The sequence below is a fragment of the Macrosteles quadrilineatus genome, unplaced genomic scaffold (assembly GCF_028750875.1).
Source record: "Macrosteles quadrilineatus isolate MER2022 unplaced genomic scaffold, UCM_ALF_1.0 Scaffold_4__1_contigs__length_99947679, whole genome shotgun sequence".
In the NCBI taxonomy this organism is placed as follows: Eukaryota; Metazoa; Arthropoda; class Insecta; order Hemiptera; family Cicadellidae; genus Macrosteles; species Macrosteles quadrilineatus.
In genome coordinates, this window is record NW_026542597.1 from 57,231,579 (window position 1) to 57,255,187 (window position 23,609).

Here is a 23,609-nt window from a genome sequence, read left to right on the forward strand (position 1 = left end):
ACAATTTTTATACATAAACTAAACCAACAGCTATGCAACTAAGTAAACAACCATCAACTCGTTGCACAGAAATAAACAGCATCAATTTAATTTTGATATCTTGCTCTGAAGAAGTTTGCAATTGATATTTCTAATTCATTGGAATATATAACTTTTAAAATCACAAATTTATATTCATCAGAGAACAAAATTTGTTTAAACATTAGGCTGTGGGCCAAAAATTCTAGGGGAGAAACCATTCCGAGGTAAGCATACAAGATATTCGTAAAATGTATTTATTACAGGATACAAACACATAGAACAGTGTTGTCCATCCAAACACCATCACAAAGACTACACAATACAATAAAATAAAAGTAATTATATTTGACTTTTCAATTCATTCAACTTTGTACAAATAATCAAATAATTTGATTTGATCTATATTTCTACACTAAATTATTTTAAACTACATTTGGAAAAGTACACATTAAATTAAATTTTAAATAGACATTTATTAGGTTTATTCATTGAAACGAGTGTGAGAACGGTAACATCTGTTTTGAACTAGGCCCTCAGTGGATTCTAGCGACTCTCAAGCATAGAAATAAGAATCAACAAACTGATACTCACACAATTTATTTTCAATACATTCATTGTAGTACAAAATGATTATGCATCGCCTTAGTTTTAAACTATTTTTAGGAAAACGGTTTTCTTTTAAAACAGTAATGACACATACAACTGACCATAAAAATAGCGGTTTTACACAAACCAATAGCTTATTTTATAACAAACCTGTCACATAAGTGGTAAAAATCAACCAGATTACTTTTTCATATCTAATTTGTACTTTCGTGTCAATAATTTGCGAGTAGAGATGCTGATGTTTTTTACCAAGCCGTGTCCTTTCAATGCCACCTATATAACACCTCACAACCTTACGTACAAGACATGTCTATAAATAACGTTTATCACTGATTTTTTTGTTATTAATAAATATGTTGTGATGCAAAAATTCCAATAACATACACAAATAAAAAAAAAAAAACATAAATTAAACACAGTTAAATTAAGTCTAAAAGTGGCCACACATTTAACATCTTCTAATTATGTACTCACAAACATTATCCGACATATTAAAATAATTGTACACACAGATTTATTATGTAGGCCTGTTATTTCAATCCATGCAAATTATATTCACAAGTTGGCATTGAAAGGAAATTTGTAAAACAAACTGCCATAAAATCACCATGTTGATTTTCAATCTTCAAATGAATACGTATTTAAATGTCTATTTCCATTAAAATATTTTGTCAACACTTACTACTTAAAATTATTTAGAACAATAATTACATCATATTAAAAATAAACACCCAAACAAGAAACACAAATATATGACAAAATCTCTCTTAAAAGTTTAATTGGAAAACTAAAAATTACATAATTAATGAACAATTAATATGAATTCTTTTAAATGAGCCAAACCAAAGGACTCTTAATACCCTAATAAATTAATCTAAAGATTTAAAATATATTACAGGTAATGTCATTGATAAATAAGCTGACATTGAACTGACAGCCGTGAGTAAGAATGTTCAATTCTTATGTTTAAAACATACCTCAAAAACTGTTGCTAAACTAACAAGCATGCATACGGAGATCTCTTTAAAAAATTCTTAAAAATTCAATGAACAAACCTATAGTTATTGTTTGTTTTACTTAAATCAACTACTAATTCTTAGAAGACCAGCTAAGTGTGAATTGATTTAATTGATTTTTAAAATCATTAAATCAACTTTAGATGCCCGATTAAAAAGATAATTTATCATACAATAATTTCCCATTTTAGTTAGTAATCATAAAATAATGTTATCAACAAATTAACAACTAAAATCTGCCATTGTTGCTGGGTTTGTTGAAAAAGAAAGTTTTAGAGTTGAACGATCTTTTCTCAACTACAATGGTCAGGTAGTTTTCTGAAACAAACATAATTGGAATATAATTAAATAGTAGAATTAAACAATTTAAAAGATATTTGTACAGTTTGCTGATTCAACATGAAATTGTTTAATAAATTAGAATAAAATTATCTAGAGTAGGTAAAAGAAAAATAATTTTTCCTGATATTTTAATTATATGCAGGGTGGCGAATGAAGGCCCACCATTCGGACCACATTTCGTAAAGCTTGTTCAGTATTAAAAATACTTAGGCCTGCTCAAAATATTTTTAAAGTCACTGTAAAATGACTTCTGCCAGAATTTTTTGATGAAAAAATTATTTTGTGCGATGGGGTTCAGGTTATATTATGTCCTTTTAACCTTCCTTTCTCCACCCAACTATCTACATCAACTCGGGGAATTAAAGACATTTACTACCTATGTACCTATGTGTGAAAAAAGAGCAACTTTATTTCCCAACCAGTTTCCTTAAATTTGTTAGGTCTTAAATAGGCATTATTTTTATGGCATTTTTTAAATATTTTATTTAAAATCATTTTTGCTAGACATTTTTCACAGAAGGTAATTTCTATGTTTATGATATACATTTTAAACAATGATTTAATTTTACTTTGTAATTATCAGGTTATTGATGGTGAGCAGATTCAAGCAGACAGAATAAAATGTTACCTTTCCTAATAAATATTTACATAGGTATTCTGATTGGAGCCTTTAGAATCGTCACTTACTTTACAAAATTAAGGTCAGTCATTCCTATTCGCTTTGAGGAGGTGGCGCCTCTCTTGTGTCCGGCTCTGCTTTCTCACCACCTGACTCGGGCTTTGAAGACTCTTCCTCCTTTTTCGTTTCTGCTTCTGGTTTTTCAGCCTCCTCAGGCTTTGCAGGAGTATCCTGTGAAAACCAATTACCTTGTAATGTGTTGCTTGCAATTTGTAAAGTTCAAATAAGTAGCAATTTCACATTCACCTTGCAGTACAGGTCTGGTAGGAGATAAGTCGTGGTATCAACATTACAGTAGACTGTCAGTAATCCGGCAGATATAAGACCGTGATACTGCCGGATTACTTTATGTCATCTATAAAAACACTAAAAATGCATAAAATACTTCTGCTCTGATCGCTTGTTTGTAAACCGCTATTGTTCTGATCACACATGACAATGTCTACATGACCGCGGGAGTTGTTAATGATTTTGCAGCGATCGTGCAACACGGCGATGACATTTCTGTGACCGCAGGAGTCGATGATAACGTCTACACGGCTGTGGGAGATGATTAAAAACGACGATAATATCTACATGACCGCAGGAGTGTTCATGATTATGCCGTGATTGCGGAAGACGGCAATGACCTTTCCGTGACTGCGGGAGACAATGTTAATGTATATACAGCCGCGTGAGATAATCAGAATTTTGCTGTGATCGCAGAAGGCCATAGCTCTCAAAAGACGCCGGATTACTGGAGTGCTGGAGTAGAGCAGTGCCGGACTACCGAGGGTCTCCTGTACTGGAAAGATCATGTTTTTGTCATGCAGGTTGCGCCAACTACCCGTCACAAACCTTGTAAAGATGCTAAAAAAACATGTAAATACCTTCATGCTTAGCCTATTATCAAGCTGGATCTAGGTATTTTGACCTATGAGTTGGGTTATAAGGAGCTTGATGTTTTAAGGACCGCTAGTATCAAATGGAGTAGTAGAAATTTCTCGTAAAATTTATGAGCAACTTAACTGAGATAATGTTAAAGAACTTAATATTTCAGTGGTTCTAAAAACTCACCTCCGTTTTGGCTGGCGAACTAGGCTCTTCAGCTGGTCCGTTGTCAGTAGGCTTGTCACCTTCTGCCACTGCAGGTTTGTCCGACTCATCTACCTCCATTGGTTTGGCATCGCCACCACCATCCGTTCCGTCCACGTTGTTTTCTTTTTTTTCAGCTTCATCGGCTTTACCATTTTCGGTCTTTTCCTCTTTTTTCTCGTCGTCCTTATTTTCAGATTTACTCTCAGCTTCAGCCTCTTCATTTTCCTCTTCTGGCTCTTCACCCTTCTTGGGCCTTCCGCGCCGAGAGCCTGTGAGAAACGTTCAAGATGATAAATATACTGAGGCGTAAGACAATTATAGTGTTCTAAGCACAAAGTGAAAATACACTGAATGACTAAGAATTTCAGCCAGAATTTTGTCTCCAATATTAGGGCTTATTTCGGTTTAAACTAAATTGTTGGTAGTAGCCAATGTGTGATACGAGTAGGCTACCAAAACATACACCAGGTCCATCTGAAATGTACTACTGTAAATTGAATTTTCCTAGAGCAAATATCTGCACACCTCTACTTCCAAAATTATAGCCATTTTCGAAAGAAAAGCCTTGGTAAATCACGAAACATTAGGCTATAAATCTTAAATTATTTAAAAATGAAACATAGAAGTTTGTGTCTTTTTAAGCTGATTTTTTTTAAGCAAACGAGCTATGACTTATCAGATATAAACATTTTCAGCATTTATTAGATGCAATGAGGCCACAAGTAAAAAGGTGTGCACCAACATAGCATCCAAACTGATATTCACTAATATTCAACTAACCATGTGTTTCCCATCCAGTTTTTGCGCCTTCCCAATTGTCAAATAATCCGGGTAGGGCAGTTCTTTAATAGCTTACCTTTTCCCGTTGATGGAGCTTTTCTTTCTCGCTTGGCAGGAGGAGGCGTAGCTTGAGCAGACCCTGTTGAGCCTCTTGAGGAACTCCTTGTAGTTCGCCTTCCTTCTGTAGCACCATCTTCCTTATGGCCCATACCCTACAGCAATGAGAGGAAGAAATGTAAATCAAATATAAACTATAATTAATTTGTAAGACACAATGAGCATAAGTTTTACAGTATTTAAATCACTTTTAAAAATAAAATAAAATAATAGCCTACAAGAGGAGGCAGTAAAACGACACGATTTTGAGATGTCAAAAATAACTTATTAAAAGGAGTGAAGCGAGCAAAGCTCTTATACTAAACTCCTGCTTTTGTTCTACAAATACTCCTCCCAAACGGCTGAAGCGATCTACACGAAATTTAGCACAGTCATAGTAACCAATTATGGAAAGGTATGAAAGGTACTGAAATGGTACAAATCGGAACACGGGCTTTTCCCTACGTAATTTCAACTTTCAGAAATTTAATATGGGCCTTATGGGTTAATTGGTTGCCATTATATTATTTGCGAGATAACAATAAAAATGTAAACAAGAGTCGTAACAAATGTTAGTCAGAAAAACATCTAAAATAGCACATACAAATACTGTACAGAGAAAAAGGAAAGAACAATCATTGAGCATAATTTACTACAAAATGAATAACCAAAAATTAGCATCGCCGGAATTATGCTGATGCACCATTGACTTAAATTACTCCAAATAGCCATTCCATTTATGTTAACCATTGAGTTGGATACTGCAAATAGACTTTCTATTTACTTGAACTAGTAGATCATAGACCAACCAAAACATGTTTTATCTATGACTAGATGTACCATTGTAGACTTTGAATTACAGGTACCTACTGCAAATAGGAATTTCATTAATGAGAACCAAAGATACCATTGATTTGGATAGGCCTACTGCAAGTAGACAATTCATTAACGTGAACAAAATGTGCGATTGAATAGTCATTTATTCAGTCTTTAAACAATACATTATTGTAATTGACATCGTCATTATTATTGTAAAAAGATATAAGATGCAATACTTATAATTAATAAAATTTGACATGAAAATTCCAAAATAAAGGCTGCCCTTAGTTTAACATTTAACAGATTTAAAATAATTTATAAAAAAAATAGGCAAACTTAAATTATGAATAATAGAGAATAATAGTGGGTCTTTCTTAAAAAGGCTAATGGTTATCACAGGTGTAACAATATACTACTGCAAATAATGATATTACTGCAAGTAAGTAGTGTTGGGCATCGACAGTCAATATATTGAAAATAAGGATAGAAGCCGATTTAAGTGAACTAGAAGTAAGCCTACCATTGACTCTAGATACTGCAAATAGGCATCTTATTTATGTGAACCAAATGGACCATTGACTTTGGATACTGCAAGTTGATTTCTCATTTATGTGAAGCAGGTGTACAATTGATTTTGGATACTGCAAATAAACCATTAGTTTACGTGAACCAGACGTAGGTACTACCATTGACTTTGGATATTGTAAATAGACATCCCAGTAAAGTGAACCAGATGCACCATTGACTTTGGATACTGCAAATAGGCATTCTATTTATGTGAACCAAATATATAATTGACATTGGATACTGCAAGTAGACATTTAATTTATGAGAACCAGATGAAACATAGTCTTTGGTTCCAACAAGAAGACAATTCATTTCCGTAAAGCAGACTTATAATTGTTGACTTTGGATACTGCAAATAGACATTCCATTGACGTGAACCAAAAATACCATTGACATTAGATAAGTTACTGCATGTATATATCTCATTTACGACAAACAGATGTAGCATTGACTTTAGAAAAGGATCGGAATATGCTAGCTCCGCTCAATATTGCAAGCAGTCAACTGCATAGTACACCTAGTTTATTAAAATATCTATTATATTATTAAAGTGGTACAATCAAATTTTATGTAAACGGTTAAGGTGATTTACCAAATGAAAATATATTCATATGGCACATCAAAATAAAGCTAAGAATGTGTATATTTTCCGAAAAGTATTGATATGGACAAACTTCCTAAGGGCTCTGCCCCACAGGCTGATTTTCAATGGGCTACACCTGGCATGCTTTCAATGTTTAAATTATTTAATTAAATTTAGTTAATGAAACAGCTGGTCAGTACAATGAACTGTTGTTTGTTTATTATTCGAAAAAGATGTTTGTGACGCTTTATGTAGAATGATGAGGGTTATGTTTGGTTTTAAAGTGAGGTTGTATACGTTATAAAACATAATTGCTCAAAGTTTCATTTTTTGATTTATATAGTAAGCTTACCTATATGTGAAGAGGCTTGACTAAAATTGAAGAATTATATATAGTAAAACATGTCATTCATGAAGGATCAATATGAAGCAATTTATGATATTGCTACACTAGGTTATGTTGTCATATTCTTAAGGATCTATTCAAATCAAAAGTAGGGGTTTGAAAGAGTAAGTAGGTTTACGCTTTTAAATCAGTTTATATTTTGAAACTAAATCATTGAGTTGCTGTATTTTAAAACACACATCAGCACCACTTTAATAGCTCTCTAGGTCACATTTTCTTCCCGTTGCAAAGCACGGGTATCAGCTTGTTGTGATTTATTTAACTTTTAAATCTTACATCTATGAGTGGAAATTCCGGCAGACGACCGAGAGGTTATTGATGTAGCGCGTAGGCTCGTCCCCTGCAAATTAACTTGTATTGTGCACTGGGTATTTTGAAAATAAAGCGCTTTTTCTTCTTCTATAAGTGGAAATTCAATATTTAGCTTAAAAACCATATTTTTTTAACACAGTGTCAGCAAGGTTGGCGTCCTTGGTTTAGCACACTTGGTTAAAGTCTGAGAAGAAATCCACCCATGGCATTTCGTCGTAGCACACACAAACCGTCTGCAAAAGTTTTCTTACGCTTTTAATGTGCCAGCAGTGGCTTCAAAGTTATTCACCCAAGGGAGCTTTCCTTGATGGCACAGGAGCCCGAGACGGGAAACTGAACGCACAACAAATGTGCTGATATGCATTTACAACATATGCACATTGTGCACTCATCCAACTCTCCATGGCTACTGAAATTTCCACTTGTTTGGACGTTCAAAGTCATTTTCTCTGTTCTCTCATAACCTCCCACCTGATGTCAGCTGGAGTCGAGTTTGTGCCGTTTCACTGCCTCATCCTTTTGTATGATTTAAGAATATTAATTTATATCACCGGCCTAATATCGTAATACTGACCTTCAATATAGCTTCACCTTCCTGAGCTGTCCTCGTTAACAAAGACACTCTTTTACTCGCCGACCTCTTTCCTCTTCCAGTGGGCTTTTCTTCCTGGGGCTGAAACATAAAATAAATAAATAAATAACGTCTTTATTTATCCAGCGTACATCAGATACAAAGTTCTGTTTTACATGCAAACTTTTGTCATATACAAGTAAATTAAAAAGAAACATTCTTAAAAAATAAAACTAAAGGTGCATATCTTTAACATTCTTCTTAAATACCATTAATCCTTTTTCTTTTACCCCTGATGGTAGAGCATTGTAAACCAGGGGTCCAAAGTAGGAAAAGGCCTTTTTCCCCGACTCAGTTCTGACCCGCGGTAACTGCAACAAGCCTTCCTGACGAGTACTGCGCCCACAGACCTCAGATCTTCGTACCAACTTGGTATTCAGATACTGAGGTTGGTTTGTCAGCAGCGTCTTGTGAACCAAAATTGATGTTTGGAGATCAGAGATTTGCTGTATGGATAGTGTATGAGATTTCAATCTAAATTCACTAATATGGTCAAATTTCTTCAAATTATAAACAATCCTCAGTGCATTATTCTGGAGCCTTGTCAGTATTTTGATTTTTTCTTTCGTTAAGCAACCAGAAAAGGTAGAGAGGCAGAAGCTAATAGATGGATAAACCACTGCTTGCACTATTTGAAGTTTTGCTGAAGTAGGCAATATGAACCTCAACCTGTGCAACCGTCTCAACTTGCCAACAGCAACACGACAGATACGGCTCACCTGCTCAGAAAATTTAAGAGTATCATCCAGATGGACACCAAGGACTCTTAACGAAGAACAAAGTGATAAAGGCATATTATCCAATGAAATCATCATATTACCCCTATTAGAATTCAGTCTGCCTTGCAGAGAAGAATTACTGACATGCAAAACTGAGCACTTATCAGGATTTAGTTGCAACCCATGATCATCAGACCATTGCTTAACCACACTCAGATCACAGTTCACATCCCTGATTGCGTCAAGGAGATTCGAAGATGGAAAAGAAGCGATAAGATGTGTATCATCTGCATATGAATGAATAGCACAATACCTCAGTTGACTCCCAAGGTCGGAAGTGTAAATCAAGAAAAGGATCGGCCCTAGACAACTACCTTGCGGAACACCTCTAATCTTTGGCAAAAAGTCTGACGCTTTCAGATCAACCTTAGTCTGTTGGGACCTATTGTTTAGGTAAGAGGAAACCCAGGCCACAGAGGTTTCATCAAATCGGTAAAACTGCAGTTTAGAGAGCAGAAGATCAAAATCCACCGAATCAAAGGCTTGTGAATAATCCAAACCTGTGACAAAACTCTGCCAACCCCTATCCTTAGCAGATAACAGCTCATCCATGATATTCAAGAGTGCAGAGCTCGTACTGAAACCTTTACGAAAGCCTGACTGAGTCTCAGGAAGAATATTCTCAGATTCCAAGAAAAATGTCAACTGCTCAACAACAACCTTTTCTAATATCTTAGACATCACTGGGAGGATAGAAATGGGCCTGAAATGAGAAACAGAAGTAGGATTTGATTGTTTTGCCAGAGGAATTAGTATACTTTTTTTCCAAACATTAGGAAAACATCCTGTAACCAAGGACAGATTTACTAAATGACAAATAGCTGAGGCACAGTACGGACTCAAAGACTTGATCATGTCGACAGAAATTCCATCCGTTCCCACGGCACGGGTGGTGATGTTGTTCATGACTGCCTTGATAATATCCTCAGTCACAGGTTTAAAAGAGAACCCCTTCTTCACATCATTACTACTGTTCTGGTTATAAAAGTTCAATTTGTCCGCACTAATACAACAATTATTGTTATTATTAGTTCCCATTGTAGAGAAATATCGATTAAGTTCCTGAGGTGTAAAAGAACAATCTTTATCATCGGCAGACTCCAACACCCCAGTGGCTTTCAGAGATGCCCAGAACTTTTTAGGATCTTTACCCTGTACTTGACTTTCAAGAAAACGTTTTTTTGCCCTTCTTATAGCTAAATTGAGCCATTTCTTGCTTTGCAATATTCCGCTCTTGATTCACCGTTCCTGTGATTCATAAAAATCTTTCTTGATTTGTTCTTTATTTTTGTTAGAACGGCAATACTCTTGTCTCTCCATGGAGCCTTTTTCTTCGTAACTCGCTTCCTCACGACCGGAGCGCATAAATCATAAATTAGAAGTATCCTCTCATTTAAGGCCAGTACAACGTCATCTACACTATTGAGAGATGAAATGTAGTCCCAGTCAACTACTGATGCGAGTTCAACAAACTGTTTTATGTTGATATTTTTCGAATCTCTGTAAGACACAAATTTAATCTTTTTCTTTTTGGCCATTTTATGAGGAAGGTCACAAAATACCAAACGGTGATCAGTTATTTTCTTCCCTCTATAGTCAAGAATAGTTGACGTATCAACCATTCCCACCTCCAGCTTCAGGTCTCTGTCAACAATGATCAAGTCTATGAGGGAGGATGTCAGATGAGTGACACGAGTAGGCTCCTTTATAAGCTGACTCAGATTCATGGACTGAAGAAGAGAAGACAAGTACTTGGAATCAGGTTTTAGATTTTCCATGAGATTCACGTTTAAGTCACCCTGCAGAATCACAGCATTTACCTCCATCATCTGGTCAATGAACAGGCCATGCAACAATGAACTCAGAACAGTATATGGGACAGAAGGTGACCTTTATACAAAACAAACACAAAGCTTTAATTCTTTCAAAGAAACAACACCACATAAGTACTCAAGACGATCATCAACATTGCAGAGCTGTATTGAGCGGAAATTTACAGATTTTTTTATATACAAGGCAACACCACCTCCACTCATACCAAGGTGAGAAGATCTGTCACTTCTAACCATATCATAACCAGGAATAGTATATACATCAGAAGACGTTACATGAGACAACCACGTCTCTGTGACTCCCAACAAATCAAAATCAAAATCCTCTACAACTGCACAGAGCTCTTCAAATCCAGTATTCAGAGAACGGATGTTAACATGTGCTATCCTGAAGTTCGAGAGGTCTGAAACACATAGTTTTCCGAAATTGGTTGGGCAATCGAAGAACATGACGGCTCAACTGACAATACACTGGGCTTCTCTTCCAAAGAAGGCCAAGAAGTTACCTTACAATACGGGCTAAATATGCTCTGAAACATGAAGTCACCGAGAAGACGGTTCCCACGTTGATTAAGGTGCCTTCCATCCTTAGCCAGATGACGCTTAGAAATAACATGTGATGCATTAACAAATTCTACCCCAAAATTGTTACACATGAGAAATAATTGATCATTAAAGAGGGAAAGGGCTCTGTGGCCTATGTCATTTCGAATTAAGACACTATTCAACAAGATTCTAGCTTTGGGAAAATTGCTTTTGGCCGTACACAAAAGGTCGGCCATCGAGTGCAGTACCACTTTCTTCCCCCACCCCCCATTATATCCTGGCCCTCCATTATACCCTAGCACAAGATCATTAGTACCCACAAATAAATAAATTAGATCAGGTTGGTCAGAACTGTGATTAATCAGCTTTTGTTTGATGTCAGTGACTTTTGCCCCCGGATTTACATCAACTACAACTCCATTTTGTTTACACTTCCCCCCTGAGAACCTCAAGAGTGAGTCCCCAATCAACAAATTCCCCTTGAATAACCCCTCACCATTGTTGACCACTGTAGGTCCCTGGGCACAATGCTCACCCGCAGAGTTATTAGTAGGCATTACAGCCGGTCTAGTTCGTTTTACAAGATGTTTAGGTGACTTAAGTAGCCACCTCCCTGATGAATTACATATTGTTGCATCATTTACATTTTTATTTTCCCTCCCAAGAACTTTAAACCGATTAGTACAGTTGACAACGGGTTGCTTGTGACAAGACATTTTAACATTTGATTTACTCAGTTTCCTGTTTTTCCTTTTTATTTTTTCCCATTTTTCAGAGACATTCATTGATGTCTCAATACGATTGACCCTGTCAGATATAGTCTCATTAACACCGTTAACACTATTGGTAATATTTACAATGGTTGGTTCTACAGTTTTGACAAGAGGGAGTGCTTTAGATACAATTGCTTGGGACTCAGATGACGAGAGATTGTCATTATATAAACAACATATAAACAAAAAAGTTAAAATTGGCACCAAACTTTGTAGCTGAGATATTTTTTTTAACTATGATTTGCTCATTACTTACACTCTCATTATCTGGCAGTGGACCCAAAGCTTTGGAGTCACACAATGTGATTGACAAAGCCCCTCTGCCGCATTAGCTCTAGGTTAAAAAACCTTTAAGATACTAGTAAATTATGTAAATTACTTTAAGCTAATAGGCTATATATTTTTTATTTTCATTAAAAACAAATTTTAATTCTTCTAGGATAATTTTAGTAGGCTACCCCAAAATATTGATTTTTAAAGGCATGTAAAGGTAAAGGCTTTAAAAACATTATTAAATTAAAAATAGTTTACTTAGTCATCAAAATGTGTTCATTTACTTAGTAGCCTAACTTAAGTAGTACTTTCAAATTATTATTTAAATTTCTCATTACATTTTCCAATAAGGCAATTCTATACCGTACTTTTTTATGGAGCGACATCTTATGAAAGAATCTGAGAAATGGTAGCAGCACACTGAGACAAGAACATTTGCATCATTACTGAACTCCGAATTGAGAACGCCACAAAATACAGACTATGTTTAAAAATAAAACGGTTTTCTGTTGTTAAGTTGGGTATTTGTCAAAAAGTAAACAGTACCGTAAGTAAATAATAGTTATACTTAAATGCTAAAAAAATAACGAATATATGGAACAAAAAGTAGGTACATAAGCTTCAAGTTTGAAAAAACCCCAACAAATTTGTGTGGGAATAGGATAACTTATGTTCAAAATAAGTAGGCCTAGTAGCCTATAGTCTCCATGAAAGAGCAGCACCTTTCAAGTAAATAACATCTACAATCTTATGTTCGCCTATAACGTATAGAACGAAAATAGAATGAGATGCCGCGTCACGACTGATGTGGCATTCCTACCGCTAGCAACAGACCTGGAGCATCACAGAACTTGCCTGAAGTCATGCTTACCCATCATGCTACTTTAAGTTATAGTATGTACCACAACATAACTTTGTGACATCAACTTTGGACTCTACATTATTACATTAGGCTATGTAGGTTAACTTCATGGTCAGTGCAACCACAGAAAACATACTACTATAACCCAGAACGCCACGCATGTTAAAAAGCATTAAGTGTTTTGAGAGGGCTTTGCCTGTCAATTCGTAGGCAGCGCCACCAGCGTTGCTATGCTGAGTGCATGGCAACGCTGGTGGCGCAGCCTAGGGATTGACAGGCAAAGCTCTCTCAAAACACTTAATGGTTTTTACCATGCGGTTGGCGTTCTGGGTTATAGTAGTATGTTTTCTGTGGTGCAACTAGGGTATAACTTATCTCCAATAAAATCATAAATAAGTTTAACTTAAGCCTAAAAAAGCTTAAGTTAATATAATTTAATAGGCCTGGACTAGGTTAGGCTAAAGGATTATGTCTATAACTAGGCTAATGGTTTTTAGTTGTTTTTATGCACGGTGTAAAACTCAATCTTAGTTTTGCTGAGTTAAATCGGAGCCATTTATGCTTGACGCCAGCAAATTTATTGTTACCAGTCACTTAAGGATTGTGTTGTCAGAAAATGTAGTGGTTTCCTTCTTCAATAGGCTAACTTACGTTACCTACATTTAACAAAATTAAGTGTCTTAATGTAGCACATCTTGCGTCCTTTGGTGTTTGGATTGGATGCAAGTTGGGAAGGGGGAAAGTGACTCGGCAAATTCGTTAGCCTACTTCACAAATGTTTGTACCTTGCTCGCAAGAACATCGAAAGATCTTTGAGACATACGATAGGGCCTAACTTAATACAAACCTACATCATCGTTTAGAATTATTCAACTCATTTTTTTACTTTGCCAATTTAATAAGTAAAATGTAAAAAAAACACCTTTCAAACAGAAATTAGTCCTCAGTTAGGCTGATCCACGGATATTAACTTATAGGTCTAACAAAAACAGTGGGCCTATGGATCATAAACACTAAACATTTGACGTAAATTCCCAAGGTAGCCTAAGTTACATGTTTATTCTAATTAAATGGAACCGTCTAAAGCCTCTCAAGCTGTTTCTATAAGTAGGCCTACAAGTTTTGTTATTTATTGTGTTCAACCCACTAATAATAAGTTTAACTTATTTCAATAGCTTAGTACAAAAAACGGTACCGGTACTTTGGTATTATCTGGAGGCCACACTTATACATCACGATGCGGCAGTTATGTTGGGTTGGATTATCACATAGGGTTTTTATAAATATGTTTGTAGGACTTTCCTTAGTTCATTCTCTGAGGCCGGAAGGTATGGTTATCTAGAGTGTGGGGGGTTCTCCATGGACCTCAATTGAGTTAAGGGTGTCGCCACCTTTGGTGGATAGGTTCATCAGGGTGGGTTCCACTTCTATACCTGCCTCCTTTTGGGAAACCCTGATGGCCCGGCAGTGATGTTGGGTTAGATGGGCAAATGAAGTAGATCGGGTGCTGGGATCAAGCCCGCTGGGGGTATCTGGGGATCTATCGCCCTGGTTATCCCTGGTTTCCCAGCGAATGGGATGGCCTCGATCGGGTAGGTAGTAGTGTAAATAGGGGGTCCCCTTCCTCCTGGCTTTGATGGCGGGTTATGGCCTGTCAGGGATTAGATAGGTCCCGAGTGTCGCTTGCACTATGTTGGGTCCATGGACTCCATCATGGTCTGTCGGGGTTTCGGCCCTGGGGAACCCAGTTGGAGGGACGTAAGACCAAGTAACCGGTATCCCTGGTTGGGATTGAGGGGCAACCCTCTTTCCGAAGGGTTGCTTCGGCAGCTGGTGACCCTGAAGACTTTAAGTTATCCAGCCACGGTGTGTCTAAGGTTGGTGCGTATGCTCCGGCCTACACCATGGGGCCCGGGTATGTTTAATTATAGGTACCGGGGTTGCAGTCGGGGGTACCTATTTGAGAGAAATATCGCTAAAATATTCCCTTAAAATTGTCAGATTTATTTCATATTTAATTAATTTTAGTGAGTAGGTACCTAGGTTTGCTGCTACAGGGAAGATATTGAGATGTGTTTTTTTCATTGCAATGTCGATATCTGAGTATTAAATATACAAAATTTCCAAATTTGGTTTAAATACTATTATATCCATAAACAAGCAAACAACAACAGTTTATTTATCTATCTATATCTGTACTATTATATAAAAATCTAATGGTGTCCTTCTGTATGTGTATTACTAATAGGTGCAAAAACTACTGAACTAACTGGGCTTAAATTTTACAAAAATATAGTTACCATACCAAGGACCATTATAGGACTATTCACATTTCGATACTGACCGTAGGCTTTGCCCCTTTGGTTTTAAAAGTTCTTAGGTGAACATTTTAAAAGTAAATATTGATTGGTCTCCATGGCTGTGATGAGAACACTAACAATGTTTGTTTACATTTGCTTTGACATTTAAATATAAACAAGAAGAACTGCTAAACTGCATTTATTTCACAATTTCAGACAGCTGATACAAAGAAATAATATTTTCCATAAATATGAGGTAGGTTTATTTTGATCTAACATTTTATCATGGATTATTTATTCTAAAACTATGTCAATGAATATAGAAAAAAAAAGATTTTATAACCGTTGCTGTATCAACTCCGGCTCTGCTTTGGATTTTTTAAAGCGTCTTAAGATAATAATCTTAAGTGAAAATAATGTTATTGATATGTTTTCATGGAAACAGTATGAAAATTACAATGTATAGATGTTTTGTATGAATTTGGAGGCTACTTTAAATAAATTCAAACTGCTTCACATGTGTTAGATTAACTATAATTTGCACATCACATTGTTTTTTATATGTATATTTAGGTAAATTAAGTTATTGTGTTTTGCTAAACCTATGCTTAAATTAAACTAAGGAATACCATCAATAACTAAATTGTCTTTGATTTTTGTTTTCTAAAATCTATAATACAAAATACTCTTATTTTATCTTAACATAGCTTTCAGTTCAAATTTTACTTTATTTGATAAATTTATTGTTTGTGTTTTGCCACACCACTGATTAAATTAAACCAAGGAAAATATCATAAAACTAAGCATTACACAGTGTTCTTTTGTTTCTAAAATCAATGAAATATCTGTTACTATGTTTTCCTAATGGTAAGTGTGAAAATGTAAAGGCAATGGACTATGGAACTGATTAAAAGAACTGGTTTGTATATTAAGTTGTTTGTTGATATTTTTGTATAGTAGAATCAGAGATGCAATGAAACATATTCCGTATTTGCTATATTACATTTTTTAGTCCTTGATGCTTTGATAATCATATTAGTTTTGTCTGCTGTCTTTAATGATAAATTATTTGTTTGAAATTTTTTATAGTACCTATGGTTATAGTTTCTTTAATATTTCAAAAGACTGTATTGATAAGGCACAGCAATATTTATAAAGTTTATAACAGCTGACTTAGTTTTGCTAATGATTTATTGTGAGTGAAAAAACTGAAGATGAAAGGATTTGTGAATTAATATAAATAAGAGTTTAATATAAAGATATTTAAATTTAATAATTAGTATTTTTGCAACTTCAAAATTGAAACTGAAAATGTCAATAATAAATCAAAAGATTTGTAATTAAGGGAGTTGAAGGTAAATCTGGAAAATCATGTTCAAGTTTTACTCGAAGATTTGGTCAGTTTTTCTCATGTCAGCCTCCACAAGATTTAAAATTAATCAAAACCAAAATGGTGGTATCCACTACTTACCAGATTTAAAAATCATAACTTGAACGTTTCTATTAAGGCTATAAAAGTTGAATTTTTGTTTCTAAAAGCGTTGGCGGATCTGTAACTATTATGCAAGAGATAATGATTAAAATGTTTCTATTTTGTGTCCTCTTCCCGTTGCAAAGCACGGGTACAACAGCTAGTACTATTATAAAAAAGAGGTGGTTGCTGTATGTATGGGAAAAGTAAACGCAAAAAATACTGGTCGGATCGGGGTGAAATTCGGCATGATGATAGCTCATATTCCCGATTAACATATAGGCATATTTTTATCCCAAAAATCCTTCCGGGCTCCGCCCCAGTGGCTCTGGAGTTTCCCATGTTAACCTTATGAGAAATGGAATCAATGAATCTTAACAGCTGTTTCGATTAAACAAGTTGGTTCTGTTCTATGATGTTCAATAGCATTAAAGTTACAAGGAGTACCAACAGGGTGCAGCACTAGCACTATTATTTCTTTTACATTTATGACAACAGCTAATTTGCAACCAAAAGGTGAGTGAGCGTAGCGAACGAACTTCAACCTGGAGGCGAGTGAGTGTAGCGAACGAGCTAACCTGAAGGCAAGTGAGCGTAGCGAACGAGCTAACCTGAAGGAAAGTGAGCGCAGCGAACGAGCTCCAACCTAAAGGTGAGTGAGCGTAGCGAACGAACTTCAACCAGGACGTGATTGAGCCATGCAAACGAGATCATCTTGAAAATTAAGAAGTTAAACGGGGCAAAGCCCGCGGGTTACAGCTAGTTCTCCATAAAAATAACTTGGGAATTTTAGATTTACAATTTTTTTTAATTACCTCCGTAACCGTTGGGCATACAACGCTTCAATACCTTAAATTTAGGTTCACACATTCGTACCAAATTTCATCAATATCGGATCATCTTTGCTCGAGTTATCTCGTTAACGGACCATATGAATTTGAACGGTGGCCTCTGGGGACCTCAAATTGAATAAGTAAATCGGTCTAGGTCTTACCATGAGACCTGCGGTAATTGATTATTCCCTTATATGGAAAATTCGCTACACAAATTTTAACTTAAGATTGAAATGAAACTGTTCTAAACTAATAAGAATAAAAATAAGAAAGTTTATTGCCATTGACCAAGTTGTAGGCCTATTACGTAACAAAGATTGAGAATTCTTCTGTACCGGTAACTAAAGTTTAAAATTTCAAAATTCCGTTTGATAGCATGCCTTTTCTGTTATCAAACGGAATCTTGAAACGGTAACTTAGTCTACAGCAAGTTTGGTTAAGTTAGCTATGTTAAGTTAGTTTTGAATAGTTTCATTTCTTAATCCAGTTAACTTCCAGGCTAAACTTACGGTAACTTATTATTTTTGCCTAAACAAGATTAAGTTAAGTTACGGTAGTTTTTAATCGTATTCTCTAACTTAATACGAATAACTCAATTGGGTTATTGAACCTAGTATAACTTAGACATAACTTATTTTCTACGTCTGTTTGTCTGTCTGTCTGTAATTTAAATGCGTTTGAAGATATTAAAACAGATAATAATACAATAAGTTATGGATCGTAAAAGGAAAACAAAAATACCAATTTAGGCCATCGAGAAAAAAATAATGAATGTTCCCATTTAACTTAACAGAAAAGTAGGCCTAGGCCTACCGTAAGTTAAAACTCTAAGAACGATTGATTAGGTCTGGGGCCTAGGCCTAACTCAACTTAGTTAGCCTATTTTAGGCTTACGACATTTCAGAAAATTAAGAAAATTGTGGATTGAGTAACTTATTAAGTTTAATTTTGTGACAACTGAAATTGTTGCATGAAATGAACGTTACCCTAATGTTTTCAGGTAAGTTTAGCCTAAGTTACCGGTAAAAATCTAGTTTCTGGTGATATAAATATTACATAAGCCTAGGTTACCATTGTCACCTTTTAACTTATTAGGTAGGCCTAGGCCTATGCATATATAACTTAACTTACCGTTTTTGTTCTTTCTGTTTCTTTAAGGACCTAACTTAGGCCCTAAGTTAGATGTAAGTTAATTTTGTAAAGTTAGATTATTTTAAGCTAATGTGCCTATGTATTTACTTAAGTTATATACTTCTTGGCAATAAGTAGTGCGCTCGCCTTAAAAATCTATTGTTGGCCGTTTTGGGGAAAAATACAGCCGCGAACCATAAGTTATTACCGATAATGTCAACAGATAGAGGACACTTTAACGGACACGACAGTATCAATATCATGTACATGGGGAGTAAGTTAGGTGGTAAAGTCAGCAATAAGTAGTGGGCGCGCTCAATAAAATCTATTACTGGCCGTTTTGCAGAAAAATACGGCCGCGGACCATATTACCGAGGATGTCAACAGAGAGAGGACACTTTTTAAGTCAGCAAATAAGTAAGTTAGTGTGCGCGTCTTAAAAAATCTATTGCTGGCCGTCTTGCCGTATGTAAGTTATCCGCAAAGCGGCCAGCAATTTTAAGAGATTTTAAGATTTTAAGAGGCGCACGCACTACTTTTTGTTGACTTTACCCCCCCCCCCCCCTAACTTACTCCCCAGGTACTTGATATTGATACTGTCGTGTCCGTTTTAAGTGTCCTCTCTGTTGACATCATCGTAGAGATGGGCGTTATTTAACGTAACAGGGTAAATAACACTGTTAATAAATTGTAACCTGTTATCAAGATAACACGTTACTCAGAATACCCTGTTATTTTTGTAACGCTGCGCTCATTGGCTTGATCTCCTGTACCGGTTCCGTCAGGATCAAAGTCCTGAAAGCAACAAAAAGTCTTTAAAATAATAAAATGTGAGAAAACGTTCCATTCCAGCCGGAATTTAACGTACACGAGAACTGTACATAGTGTGGCAACATTAGTCACCAACAGTAATTATGGAAAAACTGGAACGAAACGTCCAGCTAGGTAACACTCATGCTAGAATTAAGTTACAGTATATCCGGGCCGAAACGAACGAACACGGCCAGTAACATGGTAAGAGCAATAACACCCAGCGAGAATTTCGTTACATTACGGCCAAACTAGAACGAATAAACCACCCGCAGAGAGTAACGCCAAGCTGGAATAATAACATTACAGCCCAGCCGAGCCAGATTGAACATACGGCCAGTAACAGGGTAGAGCAATAACTTCCAGCGAGAATTTCGTTACATGCCCGCCGAGCTGGGGCTGGGATGTCACCTGGATGTCACGGTGTGGTGGGGGAGGAACGGACCAGTAACAGGTTACAAAATTAACAGGTTACTGTAACCTGTTACCAAGTTGTAATGGAACGGTGTTACGCGTTTCTCAAAAGTAACGGTAATTCCCATCTCTACGGGTAATATAATTTGCGGCCGTATTTTCCCCAAAACGGCTAGCAATAGATTTGTTAAGGAACGTGCACTAGGCCTACTTATTGCTAACTTTACCCCCCACGTACATGATATTGATACTGTCGTGTCCGTTTAAGTTTCCTCTATCTGTTGACATCATCGGTAATATGGTTCGCGGGCGTATTTCTCCGCAAAACGGCCAGCATTAAATTTTTTACGGCGCACGCACTAATTATTGCCATGTTCGCACCAATAAGTTAGGCTATATTAGGCCTACTTACATTTAAGTTTAATTGAAATATGCATTTCCTAGGTAAGTTTAAGCTTAATCCTGCTAGGTAATAGGGTAGGGAATATTAACTTAACTAAGTTCTAGGCCTAGGTTAGACTTGTGAGGAACAGGAAGCCACCAAATCCTGGTTCTTGGCTCAAGTCTATTGTTCTCACAATTTATTTGTCAGCCTAGCCTATTCTTTCAAATTAATTTTTTTAAACAGCCTATAAACACCAATCGATGGTTAATTCATTGATTGATTAATATTACTTAGGCTAACTAATAAAATACTTGTTACTATTAAGGAATGATGACTGTTAAAAAAGGCGCGCAACTCATAACCGTAGCATACGAGATAAAGGAACCATTAGCCGCTAGGTGATGCTGCTTCAATAACATCATGGCCGACCTTCACCAATTTGTTCATGTAAAAAGTACGACTAAACTTAAATTAGTGCTTATTATGGGCGTTATAAAAGTGTTAACATTATTAAATCCTCTAATGGTCATATCTTCTTTGAACGTGTCACAGAATTGATAAAATAACATTACTCGGAAATCTCTCAACTTGTTACGTACTAAACGATCACGTTTGCCGTAGGCCTACACAGAACTTATTTGACTAACTTTACACTCAACTGTTCGAAATAAAACTAAAATACCTGGCTTTCATTCTCAACAGAATTTTCACTCTTCACTTCAGCACTATTTTCTGACATGTTTATAAGTTATATTCTAACAATTTATTCTACTTAATACAATAATTGGATGGTGAAAATCCCGGTCTGCCGTGTTTATAAGACTCTCTAAGATGGCGGTTAGCGTGGGTCACGTGACTTACACTTTAAACAATGATCTTGATGATTTTTTACGTCATCGTACTTAAACTTCTCGTACTATATAAAAGACAATTATATTAAGGTTTAATGCCTTGGTTGTTATTGTTTTTATAATGAATACATTCAACTATTTTTAATGCATTATAAAAACAATAACAATCAAATAAAAACAAATACATAATAATTTTGACAGTTACAATCAAGTGATCTTTTGTTTGCAATCCGAGTGACGTCAGAATGTGACGGGAATAGCGCACCTATGTATTTTCCTTCCACCATGGTTTAATGAAATATTATATTACTTTCTCCCCCTATACCATAGTATATGGAGAAAGTATTGTTTTTGTCAAAATTTTCGAGTTTGAGTTTTGAGTGGATATATTCGTTTTGGGTCCCCCTGGACCCAAAAAAGTGGTTTTCGAAGTGATGTCTGTGTGTGTGTGTGTGCGTCTGTGTGTCTGTGTGTCTGGATGTGTACAGAGCTAGAGACTACACCTGTGGTCCGATTTCTATGAAATTTGGTATGTAGGTTCTAATCAATGGTATCTCCAGGCGTTTTTTTTTCATTTTTTTGAAATTTTGATTTTTAATGGGGATTTTCCCATAAAAACCCATAAAAACCCGGAAAAGTAGGATTTTCTCAAAAATGGCCCGAACGATTTTGATAAAAATTTAGTATGTTGTAGCCCTTTAAATTCTGAACAAAATGGTACAAATCCCATTTCTGTAAAAAATTACGGTTCAAAAGTTATGGTAAATTATGTTATTTTCCCATAAAAACCCCATAAAATAACAAAAAATAGGATTTTAGACAAAAACCGGTTTTGATTTAACATAGTATGTTATGGTCCTTACAATTTTGATAGTTTTTTCATTTTTTATAAATTTTGATTTTTAATGGGGATTTTCCCATAAAACCCCATAAAATAACGGAAAATAGGATTTTACCAAAAATGGCCTGAACGATTTTGATAAAAAAGTTAGTATGTTATAGTCCTTTATATTCTGAACAAAATGGTACTAATCCCATTTCTGTAAAAATTACGGTTCAAAAGTTATTGTAAATTATGTTATTTTCCCATAAAAACCCCCATAAAATAACGGAAAATCAGATTTTCTCAAAATTGGCTCGAACGATTTTGATAAAAATTTAGTATGTTAATAGTCCTTTAAATTCTGAAGAAAATTGTACAATTCCCATTTCCGTATATTTACGTTCACCGCTTACACATGATAAAGGTTGTTGACAAACTTATGGGAGAAAGTATGTGTCAGAATGCTGATACCGTTTATTTTTACTAGGTGAAATCGACGGTTGGGGGCCTCCTCGTTTATATGGTCGGGTGGCTTCATTAGCAACAAATAATGCAAATCAAATAGCAATATGGCATTTACAAAGAGAAAAATGTTGAAATTAAAGATGAGGAAAGAAAAATTGGGTTTAGACATTTTTGTTATGTTTTTATCTACAAACTCATATTAAACAAAACTTCATAATTAATATAGCACAGCTGAGAGAAAGAAAAAAAACATAGAGGAAAATTCTTTAAATGATAGATAAGTTAATCACGTATCTTAACACTTTCCCTCATTTAAAGGATTAGTTTTTACTTTGTATAACCACTTGCATGTTATACATTTCTTTCCTGCAGGCAGTTTCTCCAGGGTCCAAGTTTGGTTTTCCTTGTGCTACTTCATTTCACTTTCCATAGCTTCTTTCCAGTAGGAAGCTTTTTCAAAAAAAAATACTGTAAATTGGCTGTTACGTAAATATTGACGTTTACATGCATTGTTAATTAACTTATAAAGGATAATGTGATCTATTTTAAAAGAAATATGACCTTTCTGTCATGACAGTAGCTTCTTAAATAGTATTTACCCTTCCAGCCAAAATATCGTGTTACCGGTACTTTCAATGATGTTACCAACCCAGTGGGCCACGGTCCGTAATATAGGCCACTGCAAATAATGTGTCAAGAAAGGTACCATTTTAGGCAAGGTTTTGTGTTTGGATGTTATTAGACACGATAAGAGCACACTGAACTTCTTCTGCAGATGAATAACTGTTGGAGAAATTTAAGCCGATTCATAAATTAATGTCACAATGCGAGTTTGAGCATTTTGTAACTATAAGAAAGTTACATATTATTTTTTAGACTGCTGCTCAGTGCACTTTAAGAATATGTTTTTTAGAGATAAATTAAATTATTTTTGTTGCTGAGTAGCGCTAGTAAACATGCACAACGCTTTTTCGTTAGCCTTATAACATTCAAAGGCTCTCTAAGAGTTAAAGAAAATAACATTACAAATACTTCCTTTGGACAGTTCAGTAACTCTCAAAAGGGAATTTACTTCGTTTTTCTTTTGATAACTCATCTACAGACCAAGACATTTCTTTGGACACCT

At 35.5% G+C, this 23,609-nt stretch overlaps 1 protein-coding gene across 1 annotated transcript; it reads right to left on the bottom strand.

Moving 5' to 3' along the window:
• Positions 1 to 261: 261 nt before the first annotated feature.
• LOC128993332 (neuromodulin-like) lies at positions 262 to 21,183 on the bottom strand. Its single transcript, XM_054417163.1, has 6 exons — positions 21,027 to 21,183; positions 7,879 to 7,977; positions 4,598 to 4,733; positions 3,721 to 4,010; positions 2,673 to 2,835; positions 262 to 1,961 (listed from the first exon to the last, which is right to left on the bottom strand). Exons 1-5 carry the CDS (start codon positions 21,081 to 21,083, stop codon positions 2,698 to 2,700), a joined length of 720 nt encoding a protein of 239 aa, XP_054273138.1. The 5' UTR covers positions 21,084 to 21,183; the 3' UTR covers positions 262 to 1,961; positions 2,673 to 2,697.
• Between the last annotated feature and the right edge of the window lie 2,426 nt (positions 21,184 to 23,609).